At 38.5% G+C, this 19,617-nt stretch overlaps 1 protein-coding gene across 2 annotated transcripts in view; it reads left to right on the forward strand.

Moving 5' to 3' along the window:
- The window catches only part of ANTXR2 (ANTXR cell adhesion molecule 2), a 122,056-nt gene that overhangs the window by 52,533 nt on the left and 49,906 nt on the right, over nucleotides 1–19,617 (forward strand). For both annotated transcript variants that reach the window (XM_016213072.2, XM_087826753.1), the window contains 3 exons: nucleotides 2,101–2,196; nucleotides 14,863–14,907; nucleotides 16,327–16,419. In XM_016213072.2, coding sequence (XP_016068558.2) covers nucleotides 2,101–2,196; nucleotides 14,863–14,907; nucleotides 16,327–16,419 — 234 coding nt within the window. The remainder of the gene's footprint in view (nucleotides 1–2,100; nucleotides 2,197–14,862; nucleotides 14,908–16,326; nucleotides 16,420–19,617) is intronic.

Consider the following 19,617-nt stretch of genomic DNA (forward strand, 5'->3'; position numbering starts at 1 on the left):
GTTTATGGCTTTTGTAGTCTTATTTCTTGGGAGTTCATTCTCTCGGTAGATAGCCAAGCATGGGATGTACATTGCAAGTGGGTCTTCCCGGAGCTCACAGTGAAGCTTCCTGGGGCAGTGACTTCAGCTAAGCTTTGTAGGATGAGTGGGTGGCTGCTAGGTGAAGGGGGCTGGAGGCAGCCCAGAGAAGGGCCCTGGGGCTGGAGGAACTCGACACTAGAAAGTAAGAGAACATGACTGTGGCTTTTGTGGAGGTGGTGCTTGCGCTGCCTTGAGAGATTTTCTGATAAAGGAATGCATGCGATTGCATTCTTGCATCGGTGTGTGTATGCCATCTGCCAAGAACCACTGCTGTTAATTTTTCACCTTCTTGGTGATTTTTGATATTCATCTCTTCTATCATTAAATATATAAAGTAAATAATATTCTGTCCTCAAAAAGTCCAGGAAAATTCTGCCTAGAGGAAATCATGCTTGTAGAAAAGTAATCCTTTCCCAGAATCAAAAGGGATCGTGGGGACCATTCCTGTAACCCAAATGGTGATTTTTTTCTATGTTTCTTTAAGACATAATTTAAAACAATCTCTAGCACTTTGTGTAAGATTTTATATTTATTATTGCTTGCCTTATAATAACATATGAAATAGAATATAAAACAATTTACACAATTTAAAGAATTTAAAGAAATAAAAATTGGTTTTACATTATTGTGCTTCCTGTATTATTTTCTGGTGTTTCCTAAAAAAAAAATAAAAAATAAAAAATAAAAAATGTATATTGGGTGTAGACATAAGAATCATCCAAACCTGTTGAGAATTTTTTTTTTTAAAACATATCTTGATTGATTTCAGAGAGAGGGAAGGAGAGGGAGAGAGAGAGAAACATCAATGATGAGAGAGTCATTGACCAAACCAGCAACCTGGGCATGTGCCCTGACTGGCAACCGAACCCCGATCGCCTGGATCCCAGGTCGACGCTCAACCGCTGAGCCACGCCCGACTGGGCGAGAATTTTTTTTTTAATCATCACCCAGGGATATGTTTTTATTGATTTTTGGAAGGAGAAGAGGGAGAAACATCAATTGGTTGCCTCACATACACATCCCAACCAGGGGTTGAACCCACAACCTTTTGGTATATGGACAACGCTCCAGCCAACTGAGCCATCTGGCCGGGGCAAGTCTGTTGAGAAATTTTAAGACTGTTTGAGCCAAACTGACGACATCGCTGGGAAGCAGAATCTCAATGGATTGGGAAGATGCTCTGAAGAATAGCAGTTTTGCAACTTATTTTATACGTTAGAATCAAAGGCCCTGGCCAGGTAGCTCAGTTGGTTCGAGTGTCGTCCTGATACGCCAAGGTTGTGGGTTTGATCCCTGGTCAGGGCACATACAAGAATCAGCCAGTGAATGCATTAATAAGTGGAACAATAAATCGGTGTTTCTCTCTCTCTTCCTCTCTCTCTTTCTAAAACCAATAACTAAATAAGAAATAAAGAGGAAACATTCACTAGCATTGTTTCCCCAAAACAAAACAAAAAAGAAAAAACAAACAAAAAATGAATCAAAGTAGGAGATCTAAGGGGAGTTACATGAAATCCATTGTTGGCAGTTAAGAGGGCGGGAGAGAGCAAACGGGGCAGGAATCTCTGGGATTGGAGCAAACATAAAACAGAGAACACAGAGTAGTAAATAGTTAACATTTACAGCAGGGAGATGGTTCTGGTGAACTGGGAAGGAGGTGACAGTGAGGGCTTCTGGTGAGGTGCTTGTGCCCGAGGGTTCTGGGAAAGGAGATTACTTGACATTTTAAAGGTGTGTTACCTTAGATGTCTAAAGGCAGCAGACAGGCCCACTGAAGATAAAGATTGACCTTTGTCAGGGAAGCTAGAGGCCTAGGACAGGACTCCTGGCCATGACCTGTTTGTAGTTAGGAATTTTATGTGCAGACCATCCCATGTGGTGACTTTCGGCCCCTGAGTTTGCCAGGCCCCCATGCGGGCCTCCCCCGTGCTTGTCGGGTTCAGTGTGTGACCCCCTTTTTGCCCACAGGGACTTGACCCTTGGCCTTGCTGACCGCCTTGTTTTTCTTTCTTCCTCCAGTCGAATGGGATTGCAGCCGTCATCGCCATTTTAGTGCTACTGCTACTCCTGGGCATTGGTTTGATGTGGTGGTTTTGGCCCCTTTTCTGCAAAGTGGTAAGTAAGAAGGATTTTCCGCTCTACCTCTTTCTTCACCAGTGAGATGTAAATAAGGCCTGCAATGTGAGTCAGCGCTACATTGTTCAACAACAGCAAAGCTTCAGTGGGCAAATTGAATTTTAATAGTTTTTAATCACTGTAATAAATTCTAGAAAACGTGTGCCAATAAATATTTATTATAAAACTTCATCTAAAAAATATTTCAAAGTCAGGTTTGCAGGAAGAAGGGAAGAGGAAAGTAGAGGAGGTCATAGGGATGAAGGGTTTTCCACTTAAGTACAAAAGAATTTCAAGCACATTGAATGATATTTTCTACTGAGTTTATTGGAAGAAATTGATAATCTGTCAGGTTTTTTTAAGTGCTTATGGAACCTTTCATTACCTCTTTGAAAGATCTACTATTTCAGAACCTTCTCTGTTTGCCTCTCAGAAAAACATTTTAGAAATAAGTCATGTGCAAATATTAGGGTATCTGTTAAATAGTCACTTTTGAGGTCATGACAGTTTTAGTTTGTATCATTTTTCACATTTGAGTAAAACCTCTGAAAGAATATGGGTGTATATTAGCTTTCTGTTGCTACTGTAACATTGCCACACATTGGTGGGTTAGCTTAAAACAATGCAGATTTATTATCTAACCATGATGTCATCACAGATCCAGCATGGGTCTCACTGGGATAAGCTGGGCTAAAAGGTACGGGCTTGGATACATTCCTCCCCTGTGAACACATTCCTCCCTTACTGCTCTGGAGGAGAATCTGTTCCCTTGCCTTCTCCAGCTTCCAGAGGCCACCCGCATTCCTTGCCTGGGGGGCCCCTTCTTCGATCTTCAAAGCCAGCACCTATGCCTCTCTTCTACCATTCCACTCTAGTCTCATCTCCCTCTGACTGACCCCAGCTGGGAGAGCGCCTCCAATGTTAAGGAACCATGTGATTCGGTTGGACACTTGGATAATCCAGGATAATTTCCCATCTCAAGGTCTTTAACCTTAATCACATCTGCAAAGTTCCTGTTGCCCTGTAAGGCAGTTTAGTTCTAGTTCCAGGGAATTAGAGTGTGGACATCTTTGTGGGGCTGTAATTCCGCAACTACAGGGTGGACTGTTGAGGGATAAGTGTCAGCAGGTTTCAAGCAATCGAATTCGGATTCTTCAGGCTTCATGGAAAAGATTATCCTGAAGAGGCACTTTTTCAAAGCACGCCTACTACTTATTTTGATAGTGTCCCTTTTATTAGCAGCACATTATACTTTGTATTCTGCAGATCACAGCATTGTTTTACATAATATTACTAGACTGCCCTTTTCCTTTCACCTTTGCTGACTGACTTCAGCTTCCTTGCAACACCAAGCAGTGCTTTTGTATTAGTCCTGCATTTATTATTAATTGTACTCCAGTCTGCTCTCATGAGGCAACTTTACAATCCTTTATCTCAGAGCAGTTGGCCCATGGAGGAGACACAGAATTAAACAACACTAGAGACAAGAAGCATCCTGTCTCTTTGCTGAACTAGTCAGTTTCCTGCCATAGCATTTTATGCACAAATGGCTTCCTGTGCGATCTTGATTTTCCTAGATATGACTACTGTAGGGTGGCTAGCATTCTTGAGTCTCAAATTGAAAAGTGAAACTGTGTCCTCAAATGATTTGTACTTCTTGTTTGGTTGTTGTTGTTTTATTTTAAACTTTGCAGTGGTGGATTTTCTTCCTTCAGTACTTTGAAACTTCATATGTTATTGACCAGAGGGCTCAAAGTGTCAAAGTGTATGTTTTTTTAAAGACACTTGGAAAACTGAAACAGGCTTCTTTGGGAGGTTGCTCGATGTGCTCAAATGAGGTCCCCACTATCATTCTGGGTATTATAGAGAGGATTCAATCATCAGGTCGTGAGAATAGATCCAGTCTAACCCTGGGACTGCAGATTGCAAATCACCCAGCCTAGGATACCTTTAAGGTGTGTTTTCAGGATGTGAGGGCTGCCAGTCCTCAGAAACATCATGCACGCTTGCTACTTTCTGGAGCTTATTTAACAGAGAGAACCACTTCTATTTTACATTTAGAAATACAGATTTAGAGAGCAGCTAGCCCTGTGTATGAGCAGATACTTAGGTCTAGGTATAAATGAATCACAGCTAATATTTCCTAAAGTAGGTTAGGAAGAAGGTAAAGGCAAACTTCTGCATTCAACCCTTAGCAATCTAATATGTGCCAGTATTTTGCTACGAACTGGGGGATACAAAAATGATCATGATATGATACGGAAACTCACATTTTAACTTGAAAACACAGAACTGTGGGCAAAATGTCAATGAAGCATTGCGAGTGCCCCAGTAGCAACACGTGTAGACACTAAGAACACAAAGGAAGAGGGATTTGCTAGAGTTAAGGGACTGTTTCAGAGAAACCTGACTAAGCTGCTGACTCCCAACTGAGTATTGAATGATGAAAAAACTGTTGGCAGTTGACGGGGGACATTTCATAGGAAATGTGTGCAGAATTACGAGTTATTGGCATGCTTTGGGAAGGCCTCGGCTGAGGCCTAGGGTGCCAGTGAAGGATGGTTTGCGATTTAGGCGTGAACCCTATTAGGGAGAGCCCTCTGTCTTTAATTATATTGATCAAACTGGAGAGGTTCGATCAGTATAACTCCCTGAAAGAAGTGTCGCTTGCTGCTTGTCAGAGATCTGGTCCTGGCAGGGATTAAGTCTGCATCCAACTCAGCTCCGTCAACAATTGAAATGGAAAGCCAGTGACAGTGCACCTTAGATGTAGCTGGAGCAAAGCATCACTAACAAAGTGTGGAGAGTTGGAGTATAACATAGAGGCTAAGTGAGCTAGAGAAAGAAGAGGTGATGTGAAAAGAAGGGGCAAAGGAGACTAACCTTGTGGGGGGGGAAGGTTGAGTGTATCAGGTGGCTGAACTACAACTGCGGGATATTTTATTTTGTTCCTTTTCGAGAACATATGTGCAATGCTGGAATTAGAATGTGGTTAAATAATTCTTAGCATTCACTTATCAGGGATCAGTTTGACTTTGACTACCTATTGTTGGCAGGAATATTACTTTTGAATGGGAAAAGGAATGCACTAATTTCAGCTTGATATACAAATTTTCTTTTTGTTTGAGTGTATCAGTTTTAAGTATCGGTGGTAGAGACTTACAGGTAATCTTTCAGTCGAGCATGAATAAACAGCCTAAAATGTTTGTTTTCTGGCATATTTAGATCATGTCTGTGATTCGCCTCTTTGGGAGTGACATGCTCAGGAGGTCTTATCAGGATATAAAGCCTGGGGGGAAATCCCTGAACAGAGGCCTCGATATTTGTCACGTATTCTTCATTCAATCATTTCATATTTTCTGAAAATATGTTATGAAATGACTTAACCATTCCTTGTTTAGAGATTATAATTTCATGAGTATATAATAATGGCTGAAATAAGACAGTGTTACTTACATCTGAGACAGAGATTCTCAGTTGTTTTGTTTTGTGTTTTTCCTACCTGAAGGCTCGTAGAGCAGTGGCTGTCAGATTTCAAGGATGGCTGTTCTCCCTGAGGGGAAGGAATGGGCTGGGTGAGATAGTTCCAGGGATCAGTGCAGCTTAGAAAGCCCTGTGTGGTAGGCTGACCAATGATCTCTAAAGTTATCTGGTCTTCCTTCCTGGAAACCGAATGTTACATGGCAAAAGGGACTTTACAGATGTGATTAAAGTAAGGATCTTGAAATGGGCAGATTATCCATGGTGGCTTAGGTGGGTTCCTAGGCCTACCATTATATTTCATTATTTGATGAATTAATAAAAACACACATATTTCTATATCACAGATTTGACAATTATATTTTAATATAATTGGGTTTCTTTAAATCCTGTGTATTTTAATTTAGCTTAATTATTCTGAGAAGAGGTTCCATAGGTTCACCAGATTGCCAAAGAGGGGCTTAGAATGAAAAATGTTAAGGAAAAAACAACCCTGCAATAGACTCTGGACACCCAAGATGCTTTTGATGTGAGACTATTTTAAAATTTTAAATCCTGAGTTTATTTTAATGAATATTTTCAAGAATAAAAGAGAGATGATATCATTTAAAATGTTGCAGAAACTATTCTTTGTGCCTGGGCTTTCCAGGGCAAATAGAAATCTAAACCAATGATATTTGGAGAACCTTATCTAGTAATAATCATAACAAAAGAACCCTCATGCAAAGCTGACATTTTTAGGCATGACCAATAGTGAATTATGGAGTATGTTGAGTTTGCAAACTATTCCATAAGGGGAAAAGTTCTCATTTTCGGATGAAGTTATTTCTCACCATCTGTTAAGAGTCTGCGTCCTGCTCATTGAGCACCCTCACATCCCTCTTTACAACTGCTCTCCTTTAACAAAACATCAACAGCATCCTTCCTTTTTCCTTAAAAAAAAAAAAAAAAGGGACAGGAAAGATTAAAAATCAACTTATGTATTGAATCATGAGTGAGATATTAGAAAGTGTGGTTGTTTTCATGATTGTTCAGCTCAGAAGGTATGCTGGGTTTGCAGCACATTTGTTGCACTGTCAGGATGGCAGAGATGACAGTCCTGTAGTTGCATCGTTCGGAATACCCAGCTACTCTGCAGAGCTACAGCTGTAAGGCTAATGAGGTGGCAAACAAAGGCTTTCGGGAGTGCCGTCAATTAGATTGTGTTATACAGCTGCAAATAAATATCTGAATATGCTGGAATGATGAATGTTCACTCTGCTCTAGTGTCCTTGGCCAAAGTTCTCCATCCTCAAGGGAATACTGCAAGCTCATTTTCCTTAGTGCCTTTAAGACATTACATAAAGATCTCATAAATCTTAATTAAAAAAAACGTTTAAAAAGTTATCTTTTTACAGCCCAATTTGCTTATAAGTAAGTTGAGCTTTTATGATGAGCAAATATCTGACTGGAGCTCTATGGAATCATTTTCTTAGCCAGCAACAGCTGTGCTGTTTTTCTAAATAGTAATAATGCTTCTATATTCACTTGTTTTTTATTGTTGAGGAGGGCCCTTGGCGCCTTTATTGAGTTACTTTGAGAGCAGCCTGAGATATATATATATATAAATATATATAAATATATATATTTATATATATATTTGGAATGCACAATAAAACAGAAGTAATTTAAATTTTAATATGCCTTCCTTGCACCATTAATTAAAATGATTTATGTTTGGTTGCCTCCTTGAAATAGAGTGTGATGTTAGTACTTATTGCTTCCATGGTGATGTTTTCCAACAGAGCATCATTTACAAAACAGTATCAAACTCTTCCTGGCCTTAGTTTATTTGTTTTGACAGCAGTACCTTTACTTAACTCCTGGCAGAATAAACTCCCATAAACTCTCGCACTGTTCTTTCCAGTTCTCATTTGGCATTTTAAATAATATTTATTGTCCAGGCTTTCCACCAGTTACTTGTTTATAGTAAGAATTTGTTTTAATTAAAGATATTTTATTGATTTTTAGAGAGAGAAGTAGGGAGAGGGAGAGAGAGAGAAACATCGATGTGAGAGAGAAACATTGATCAGCTGCCTCCTGCATGCCCCTTACTGGGCATTGAGCCCACAACCTGGGCATCTGCCCTGATGGGGAATCAAACCAGCAACCTTTCCATGCATGGGAAGATGACTTACCAACTGAGCCAGACAGGCCAGGGCTACAGTAAGAATCTTTGTCCATGGATGTTGAAAGCATCTAATCTCATGAGATTCAGAAAAGAACTTCCCGTACACCAGTGTAAGAGACGTTGTGTTATATGCTTCAGAAAAGAGGAACTGCACTTGAGCTCTGATCTTATCAAAATTAGAAGAGAGAATGAAAGGAAGACCCACCTATATTTTAGACAAATTTTTATAACCAGTACAAATGATTCCACTATTGTCTGTGGGCTCCTAGGCACTTAGATGACATTGCTGATAAACTCGACATTCGTTTTTGTCACCAGCAAGAATCAGTCCTGAAATAGTTCTTGATTTACAGTTGTTGTACAGTATCTTTATTTTCTTTTTAAATTCAGGGCAGTTCACTGTTGACAGTTCTTTTCACTCTTTTCTGAATATCAGAACATATGATTGCATCAAGCTGGCTGCAGGCTCCAGTGCTGACATTTTCTAGTGCAAAGAATGCCCACATCACTCGAACATTTGAAAAGTGTTAATGAGCAGATCAAAAGGACTGTTGCCTGAAGCAGCTAACTTTTTTTTCCTCTAAAAAATCGGCTCTCCTCCAAACTGAAATCTTCATTCTAGCAGCTAAGTAGATGAGATGTAATCCTCCCTGATGAGGATAATAACAAATGAAAAAAAAATTGGAGAAGACTCAAACTCTGCATATGGTTCATAAAGTGGTGAAAGTGTTTTCCAGAATCTTCAATACAGAGCTGAAGGATGCTAAGTGGAAAAAATCCTGGCAACTAGGCAATATTATGCCTTTTAAAATCTGCAAATTCTCATAAAATATGGTGCATATGAATACATCTTTTTCTGAAATGCATGTATTCTTGCATTATTTAATACAAGAATGGGATTCTCATGACTGTTATTTTTAATGTATTTGGATGAACAGTAAGATTTCCTGTTCTGCCCTAGTTTGACTGAAATGTAGGGATATCAGTTGGACATAGGTTTTGCTACTTTGGGCCTTTTGGCTGAGTGGCTTCAGGTTATAGTCACCCTCCTTTGTTACTTATGAGGTCACATGGTAAAGTGGAGAAAGAGAGCATATTGAAATGTCACACACATACCTGTCATTTTATTTTCTGTTCTGTCATTTCTAGGTTAGTGATGTTGGGTATGATGCGAATTAACAAGCTATATCTCAATAAAATGGGGATGATAACTTTTTTCACACAGCATGAAAATTAAACTCTATCATCTATCTATCATCTATCTATCTATCTATCTATCTATCTATCTATCTATCTATCTATCTATCTATCATCTATCTATCATCTATCATCATCTGTCTATCTATCATCTATCTGTTATCATCTATCTTACTATTTGTTTACCCATTCGTCCATCTGTCTATCTGTCCATTCTTCTATGCATCCTAGCCAGTAACAATTAACAAATTTAAGCCTTTTCTCCCGCACTCTTTCCCTTTGCAGCCCAAACTTGTTTTAAAAGGATGTCATATGGCGGAAGAAGCTGAACTCAGAATTTGAAGGTAGATGGACCTGGGTCCTGGGTTTGAATACTAATAGTAATGTTCTCTCTTAATAGATCCTTGAGCAAGTTATTGAAGTTAGCATCTCCCTCTCCTTATATTTAAATGGAGAGAAGCATAGTAATTGCACAGCGTTATGGAAATAAGAGAAATATAGTGTGTGGTAGATGACAGAACCAATAAAGGGTGGTTATTGTTGATAGTAACACTAACATACAGATGAACCATAGCTCTGGTTCAGTTTTGAAGGTGCTGTTATTTGTTGTGGTTGTGTCTCTCAGTTTACCAGATCAAAAGTTGATTTAGGCAGAGTTCTAAGGCCTTTGTTTCCATTGTTAATGATGTAGAAAATGTATCTTCTAGGATTTCAAAATCAATTTAAATTTATAATACGTCATGAATTTAATCATTTGAAAAAATTAATTACATAATTTTTTTCTAGAGTAAGGTGAATACAAATGCGTTTGGACATATGGCCTGCTTAATTGTGGAAAGGCCTAGAAGCAGAAACCCTGGTAGAAATACTATGATTTGTAGTTTGTTGTTTTTTTTCTAACATTCTATTAGAATGTTCACATTCGTAAGGACCTACAATTAATTGAATTGATTTTCCAGATGAGGAAACTTAGGGTAGTCTTGCATCTTTCCACCTACCACTGAGTTCCTTTGTTCTCTGGCTTGATTGGCTGAAATAAATTCAATGCCTCATTTTCTTTGGAACAAGCAATATTTCAGTTTCACGGAAATCATCTTTGTTTATCACTTACATGTTTTTTCTTTCCTATTTTTCTTATAAATTTAGATGTTGGCTATGAGCCTTTGAGACGGTTCTCAGCTATTTCCCTCAGCTTACTTTTCATTCGTATTTTCACTACCTGCTGTTTGCAGAGCACTTTATTAGGCACTGCTGATATTTATAAAGGAGGAGAAATGAGTATGGCCCTTAAGAAATCTACAGTCTTAAAGGGTAATTGAAAAACTTCAAAATAAACATATAAACCCAAGTTAATGAAGAATGAGTGGTTCAACTGCGCAGCAAAATATAGTTTTAGAGGTTTTAAAGCTTCCAGATACAGCAGTAGTAAGCCGGTTGACTAGTCTGTGAAAGCTCGTTAGGACTTAACATGGAAAGGGCCACTTTATTTGGGGGAAGCTTCAGCCTGTCTGGAGTAGAGGTACATGTAAAAGGATGCTTGTAAATAGGGGTTTAGGACCGAACTACACTATGCTGAGGCATTTGAACAATGAGAATAGAAATGTACTGAAATGAGATCATGTAAATGGGCTGAAAAGGAGCTTTGATTTTTCCAGGTTGTGGCTTATGAGACCAGATAAAGGGTCTCCGGTAAAGCGAAAGAATGCAAGGATACCTCTCACTGTCCCGGTGTGAGTTTGTCAGCAGTGATCATATAAGGATTGAAATCTTGTTTGTCTGTATCAACGCTAAAACTAGATGCTATGCAGGGTAATGAGTATGACATAAAAAACGGTGGAGTTATGGAGGGGGGTGTTCAGTAATTCTTGGGAGGTCTATACAACAAGGTTAGGGGTACTATTTATGTCCTCAGAAATTTATATACCAGTGCAAGATGCACAGGTAATAAGCAGAGTAAATTTTAAATCCTCGCAAGGAAATGAAATTGAGTTTAGATATATTACACTCAGACTTAGTGGAATGAAGGCTGTACCTTGGACTTTTTCTAGTGAGAGGACTTCAGAGAACACTTTATGGAATTTGCAAAATTAAGAGTGAAAGCATGATTTGTAAGGTCATTCCAGTGCAAGTCAGTAGCACATTGATTTCACTTGTGGTCATTGGAACCATTGACCCATTCTGACCAGAGAAGTGATCAGTTAAGTTTCTGTTAGAAAAATATTGACATGGCTACATAGGTTAGAACGAGGGATGGATGAGGGATAGAGAAATAAGCTAGATGTCTAATTTAAATAAGGAGAGCATGTAGACATAGATGGCAAAAAAAGGACTTATCAGTGTTATCAATACGTTATTAATTAAAATGCATAAAACAGGAGTGAGGACTGGTGGGGTGCTTCTGTTTTCCCTGAGCGCCATTCATTTACTTATAATGCATTGGCCACACTTAAAATGCTATCAGGAGTTCTGGAAACCACACTTTGACATGTGGATCAAATGAGTACATAGCAATGAAACGGACCGAGATGAACAAGTAACTCAGAACCGCTGGATGAGAAATGGTTGTGATGTTTAGCTTCGAGATGAACAGACTCAGTAGTTAGGTGGTTATCCTCACAGTATTAAAAAATAGGGACCGCCCTCCTCTGAAAGAAAAATTAGTTGTTGTGTTTCCACATCTTAGGTCAAGACTAAAGAGCGGGAACTACAGAGGGGAGGCTTTGGCTTCTTTTGGGGAAAAAACTTTCAAATACTGTGAGTTCCTTGCCAGTGGAATGAATAATTTTGTGGGGTAGTAGCCAATTTCTCTTTATTGCAGGAGGTCAAACATAGTTGGACTACAACTTGGGAATTTTTTACAATATTGAAGTTTTGGTTGAATGTGCATCAGGGAAGTTGAAACATGTTATACTAGATATTTGCAAGGTCCAGAGAATCTTGAGTTTATGATTTTAGGTAGTGACAGTGGAAATGTAATGCAAAGAATCTGTCCTTCGTCCCTGGTTCCTCCTCTTCGTTTCCCCTTCCCCTCCCCCATCCCCAGTCCCCCCTCCCCTCCCCCTTCCCCCTCCCTTTCCTCCTCCCCCTCCCCCTGCCCCGCTCCTTTCTCTCTCCTTGTTCCTTCCTCCCCCCCCTTTACTACCTTTCCCGCCTTCCTCCTTTCCTCTTCTTCTTCCTTCCCTTTTCTCCCTTCCTTTCTTCTCTGGTACAAAATAAAGACTTAACTAAGTGCTGGGAATACAATGAGGAACAAAAACGACATAAAACCCTTCCTTGTGGAAGTTAGTTTTTTGGAGCTAGAAAGTATTATCTACTCTGATACGTGTAGGGAGCAAACAGGCGTCCATGCGTGCGAAGGGCATCTCATCTACTTGGGGGAAAAGGGGGGATTTCACAGAGGAGGAATATTTCGAAGGATCTATCGGACACGGTAAATGATGTGGTGAAGTTACTTTAAGAGAGGAAGGAATTATAGATTATGTGAAAAACTTGGATCTGCAACTGCAAAGAATGATTTACTTGAAAGAAACAGGGAAAATAGGTGAAGAGTTGGCCTTTAAATGAAAATGTTTAGGTTGGTTTTGACTCTGTTGAGTGTGAAATGTTGATAGATCTGGTTTCACGGATTGCTTTTGGACCTGTAGGTTGATAATGATATGAAGTGCTTCTTCGTTAGAAAGGAAATTCGCCTGTAGCTTGATAACCTTAACTTCATTTTATTTTAATACAGTATCATTTTTTATCTTAATCCTCTACTGGCATTTATTTCTGATCTAACTGTAAAAATTCATAGATTTTTATCTTTCAAAATTACCAGAAAGAACTGTAATTTTATATTTATTGATAAAATTAAATTGAAGTAAAGAAAAGGGTTAAATAGAAATAACACATGTCCTTTAGCATTCAAAAATAACAAGAATGAGTTAGTTTGAGACTCAGGTCTACCTGTGAGGTTGTAATTACTATTTGTGTATTTTTTTTCTGAGATTTACATCTAAATGAAAATTTGAATGATGAAAATATTATACATAAAAAATTGAGTCAGTTCTCTCCACATTATCAATGACATTACTTTTTTAAAAAAACTTTTCATTAAGAAAAATTTCAAACATACACACAGAGAAAGGCTAAAATAATGAATCATTCTTGCCTTCTTCACTCAGCTTCAGTGATTCTCAATTTCTGGCTAACCCTAACCCCAAATTATTTTGGTGAAAGTATCAAAATCATACCATTTAACCTGGAAAAACTTCATTATATATCTTAAAAAGACAAAGAGTCTTTGAAAAACGTATCCAGGATAATAGTAAGATACCTAAATAGTAATAATTCCTTGATGATATTCATTTTCAAAGTTATTGTTTTAAACTTTTAAAAATTTACTAACATAATTGAAACATTTGACATTAAATGAAGTGAAGCAGTTATATTTTTAAAGTTTTCTTAGTATCTATACTAAGACATCTATACTTGGATCTGTATCTGAATGATCAGAAGCTACCTGCACTTGGTCAATAATTTTCTAACATGGTGGTGCGAAGCCCACGTACTCCAGTACCGGTAAAGGTCATTTAGATTAGATTTCAGGCTCCCTTTCCCTCACGTAAAGAATTAACTGTGTAGCCCTCAGCAGGTGGCTCGGTTGGTGGGAGCATCATCGCGACACCAAAAGGGTTTTGGGTTCTATTCCTGGTCAGGGCACATACCTGGGCTTCAGGTTCAACCCTGGGTCCGGGCCTGGACGGGAGGCAACCAGTCAGTGTTTCTCTCTCACATCATGATTCTCTCCCCCCCCCCAACCCTCTCTTTCCCTCTCTCTAAAAATCACTAAAAACATATTCTCAGGCGAAGGGGGAAAAAAAGGAACAATTAACCATATAAACTCTTATGCAATAATATATTAAGTAATTATTCACAGGAACAGGAATGTGGGCCGGAATGTTGGTTCGTCTCTGGGGTAGAGGCCGGGGTAGAGCCGGTTGCCTTCCCTGCCGTCGCACCCAAGGCCCGCGGAGCTTTGCGTCGCCCACTTAGAAAGAGCAGTGAGCCGTAGCGGGGGGGCTGCGCTGGCCCCTCTCGGTGTGGGAGGACGCGTGCCACCTGGTGGAAGCGTGTGCATTTTCACACCGGGAGAGCCGCCTAGTGCGGCCTGGTGCGCGGCTCGCCTGGCCTGTGCAGCTAATTCAGGGCAAACGGGTGAGTGTGGACGGCGCTCTGAGAGGCTGCGGTGCCCTGCGCCCGGTTCTGCCCACAGTGGCTCCACAGCCCTATGTCTCCGCACAGCCACTTAGTGGCGTCATGGTTCTCTGGACACTGGCTCAGCCGGAGCTCCTCGCTCTGGTGCTGTCGCCTGTGATTGCAGTCAGGTGGCAGCTGGGCTGGTGTCAGCAGAAAGTTCAAGAGGCACCTGTGTCCCGGAGAGACTCCTGCCTCACATGTGTGCCACCCCAGCCGGGATGGCTGGCATAGCAGGCCAGGCCGGGCCCCCCCCTCGCCACCCCGCTGCTCCTCGCAGCCCGACGGTCTCCGGGTGGACTTCTGACGCGACAGCAGGCTTCCCCGGATGAGTGTCCTGAGGGTGGCAGGGGAAGTGGGGAAACTCCTTTTGACCTGGCCTCAGAAGTCACATGGTACCATGTCTACCTCATGCCAATGACTCAAAAGCTAGTTACAGGAGGGTCCAGATTCAAAGGCAGGAGCAAGGATCATTGGGGACGTTGTTGGCACAATCAGTATTTTACTTATCTAATTATTTTTATTTGTCCTTACCATTTCCTCTCTGTGACACCAAAGTTTTTACATTTGATTTTTTTTTGCAGGTTATCAAGGATCCTCCTCCTCCCCCACCCCCTGCACCAAAAGAGGTGAGTGAGTGCCTAAGAAATGATGTAGATGTTTTGCTCTGTTTGGCCAGCTACATTCTTGTTAGATAACTGTGACACCCGTGCATTGACTTTGAATTCATGAAAATCAGTCGTTTGTCCTCTTACGATTTTTTCCATGTGCTAGAGGAATGAGTTCTTCACACACTGGTAAACACAGACTGGCTATCGAGATCGACAGCACAGAGAGATTTAATTTACCTCTTATAGCGCTATATCAATAGTTCTGATGTTATTTATTTTGTTTATAAGTTTGAAAATCCAAACTGGCAGTTCAAAGATGTTACTACTTCAAAATTATTTATTATTACAGCAGTCCCCCTTATCTGTGGTTTCTCTTTCTGTGGTTTCAGTTACTTGTGGTCAACTGAGGTCTGAAAATATTAAATGTAAAATTTCAGAAATAAACAATCATAAGGTTTAAATTACATTCCATTCTGAATACAGTGATGAAGTCTATACCATCCCACTCTGTCCTGCCTGGGATACCCTTGTCCAGTATATCTGTGCTATTAGTATACACACCTATTAGTAACTCAGTAGCCGTCTCGGTTACCATATCAACTGTAACAGTATCTCAGTCCTTATGCCCAAGTAACCCTTCTCTTATTTAATAATGGCCCCAAAGTGTAAGAGTAGTGATGCTGGCAATTCAGATGTGCCAAAGAGAAGCCATAAAGTGCTTCCTTTATGTGAAAAGGTGAAAGTTTTCAACTTAATAAGAAAAAACCCCCACAAACCATGCTGAGGTTGCTAAGATCTACAGTATGAATGAATCTTCTATCCATAAAATCTCCTAATTTATAAATTAAACTGTATTATAGGTACGTATGTATAGAAAAAAACATCATATATATATATAAGGTCTGGTACTACCCACAGTTTCAGGCATCCACTGGGGGCCTACTGTCCTTTTACATAACTCTGCTTGTTAGCCAAAATGTGTTAGCAACATGAAATGCGGAATGTACTGGTGGTGTATATTTTCAAAGCTTCTCAGCTATCTATCTTTTTAGTACAAACTTTACAGAATTCAAACTTACACATGCCTTGATGTTTTACATGATTATTGAAATGCTATCCTAATTTTGATGTTTTATCTTTTTAAATATGAGTGATGATAGGAACAATACAAATGATTCTCATAGCAACGTTTGGTAACCTAGTGAATAAAGGAGATTCCTAAAATTGTGGAAGGGAAGGAGTCGTCTATTCTCTAGAGCTCCAGTGGAAATTTATTCAGTATGCATACATAACATCTACATGTCTCATGGGTAACTTTTACTGCATTTCTTCCATAGCAGTTGCCTTATTCAGAAAAATGGTTAAATGAACCAATTTTGACTAAGCAATATTTTAAGGACTTAATTGAACTAATTTTTAAAACTTGTATCTAAACAGGAGGAAGAAGAACCTCTGCCAAACAAGAAATGGCCAACTGTGGATGCTTCCTATTATGGCGGTCGAGGAGTTGGAGGAATTAAAAGAATGGAGGTTGGTATCTTTTAAAAAAATAGAAGCTGCTAATTTGGAATATATATTTGTAGAACTATTTAGCCATGGAAACTGTACTTTTTATAATTCAATATCACAATACATCCATTTTTTACTTAACACTGGGTCTTTTGGGGATAGATTTTTTTCTATGAAATCATCTTAGCTATTTCAAAACTGTTCAAGAAGAACTGACTTCATTAGTCAAAGGACCACATTGATACAATGTCTGAATTCTAAAGGGCAAAACAAAGTTAGGGTTTTTCTCACTATTTTGGAAAAAATTACTGCAGAGAACATCAACTTTAAAGAAGCCAGCCACTTAAAATTGCAACAATGCTCATCTTTGAAAAGGTCTAATAGTTATGTACTATTTGAGGACAAAAATGTTAAAATGTTCAGTAGTATGGATATGACCTTATCACCAATGTAGAGGAAGCACATTTAAGGCTTTTTTTTTTTTTTTTTTTTTTACAGCTTTTAGTTACCACTTATGAACAATCACAATTAATATTAAAACATCAATTATAGGATGTATTGAATTTTTTGACTGACTCAAATTGTGGAATAAATTGAACTTTAATATTATATTTTAAAAATTAGATGAGGTCTTCTTACCACTACACAAATATTTTTCAAAGTGATGAATTAATAAGCAATCATTGCCAGCACTGAGCCCTTAACTAGTTTAGATAGGCCAGCATCTTACCCCAACAAGCAATTGAAGGAATTTTCTCATTGATATATTGACTTTATTATTAAACACAGACCTTGACATTTTTCTCCTTGTTAGTTATTCTTTAATTTTATTTCTTGGTAAGGAATTTTTTTATGCTGTGCAGCCATGGCACATGCCTCCTACTGTGGTATCTGCTTTGTCCCATTACTGCCAGCAAAAATCAGTTAGCTAATTAACAATCTCAAAATTGTTGCAATTTTCTCTTTTTATACACTTCAATAAAATTCAGATTCCCAAGAAAAGTTCCCCCTTTTGAGAATAAATTTCAGTAATTTTCAAAAGTAGCCCAGGCCTACTTAACATGGTTGTCATTATCAAAATGGTTCATCTGATAGTGATTGTCACTTTCTTGAGCACAGTAGATGTTAAAATTAATACACATTTTCCCTAAGAGCTTGCCACTGTATTGCTGAAATATCCTCTGAGACAAGTACCTTATTGCCAATAAGTCATGGAAAAGGCAAGTGCTAGAAGCTATTAAGTTTGTCTTTTGGAGAGGAGATTGCATCTGTGTTTGCATGTGGGCAGTTGGGAATATCAGGTAGTGTGAAGAGCATAGCTGGGCAGCCCTTGTTGCTTGATCCAGAAGGAAGGTCATTCTCCTTCGGCTTGCCTTTTCTCTGTCATTCTAGGCTTGGAGGGGTGGGAAAGAGGGGATTAGATATTCCTATGTGCATAAAAAATACACTTGTAAATAAAAGTGTTACTTCTGGATACCTAAATATGACCTGACACAACTTATTTTTTGTTTAGTTAGCCTCATTCCAAAATGTATGTGTAAAAAGTTGTGTGCAAGGGGAAAAAATGTTTTGACAGGATATACCACAAAATGTTAGAAAAGTTTTCCCCGGATGGAGTGATTTTCAATTTGTGCTATATATTTCTCCATTTTTTCTTAACTTATTTGACATTAAGCATGCACTACTTATATAGGGTGAGGTAAAAGCAGGTTTACAGTTGTGGGTATGTGAAACACAGAGTTTATTCTTGTATTATTTATTAATTATTGTTTTATTTTCCATACAAACAACTGTGAACCTACTTTTGCCCAACCTTGTATTCAGAATAACCAATTTAATTCCATTTTGAAATCCACACTTGTAAAATACCACATGACAACAAAATATGGGTATATTAGTATGGGATATATTAGTATATTTTAAATGAATAAATGATGTCCTTGCTAAAATATCTAAGAATTATGCCAGATTTTTGCTAGATCAACTTTTCAGTGTTCCAAAGGTTGAAATATCTTTCTAAAGGAAAGAAAAGCATAGTCATGAACCAAATGGTCCTGTGTTAAAGGGCATATTATTGGTTTATGCTCAAGAAAGACAAGCGCTCATGCACATTTTTGAATGACTTGCATTTTAAGTTTTAAGCGTTATTGACTCTTAATATGTGAAATTATATTGCCTGTCCTGTTTAGCTGAGAAAAACTTATGAAAAGGACTCACCTACTTTTAATAAATTGAGGTCCATTTTAGCCTTAGCCTTAATTCTGGCTACATCTCATGGCATATTCCATCAACAAAATGGAAATGGGAACGAGAATGAGAAAGAAGTGAGAAAGTAAATGTGGGCATTACAACGGGGAAACAGTACATAAACGTACATGATAAAAATTGAAGTGAGAATTAAGCATCGTTAAACTTTTTCAAACATAAGCTTATTTAAATTTGGAGAGGGAAAATAGAATATGTAATATGCTTTAAAATTATTCCTATACAAACCTGGAAAGCATTTCCTTTTAAAAATACATTGAACTGGGGAAAATAAAAAGAATTATAGAAATTATGACCACATCTGAATTCTGGAACAAGTCTTTATAACCAATGTTATTTTAAGCCGGTATAGGGATTATACTTAGATTTTCTTTTTTACTCCTATTTTAAATTAAATATTTAAACAGTATGGTAATGGAAATGTGCAGAAAACTGGAAGTGAGCTGATACTAATAACAGCTGTGTTAGCACAACTGATCCACAGTACCTAGTGACTTCAGCGTGAAACTGTTTTTGTTTTCTTTTCTCGATTCTGAAATTGCTCCTTTATGATATAACCTCCTAGTCATCTAAATATGCTCTGAAAATTATGGAATATTATTCTTTATCATGAAAGCCAAGTACCGTTGGAAGAATTTAGCTATCAAGCTTGTGCTTTTTTTTTTTCTTTCTGCACAGTAAAAATATCCAGGTATATAAACTGTGCTAAGGCTCCCTTTAGCAATCTGTTCTTGTCATTCTTTTATCCTTTCTGAACATCTCAATATGGTCAAACAGAAATATGAAAATTTACACATATACTTGCATGTATATTTAATTGCTTTAAAGAGTTTTAGGAAAATTCTGTAAAGTTAGACTTTGAGGTTAAGTGAGAATTTTTTTTTTGTCACTTGTGCTGACTGTGATGATGATGAAACAGCTATTTCATGAACTAACACTAGTAGATTTATTTAA

This window comes from Miniopterus natalensis, chromosome 1, assembly GCF_054644295.1.
Source record: "Miniopterus natalensis isolate mMinNat1 chromosome 1, mMinNat1.hap1, whole genome shotgun sequence".
In the NCBI taxonomy this organism is placed as follows: Eukaryota; Metazoa; Chordata; class Mammalia; order Chiroptera; family Miniopteridae; genus Miniopterus; species Miniopterus natalensis.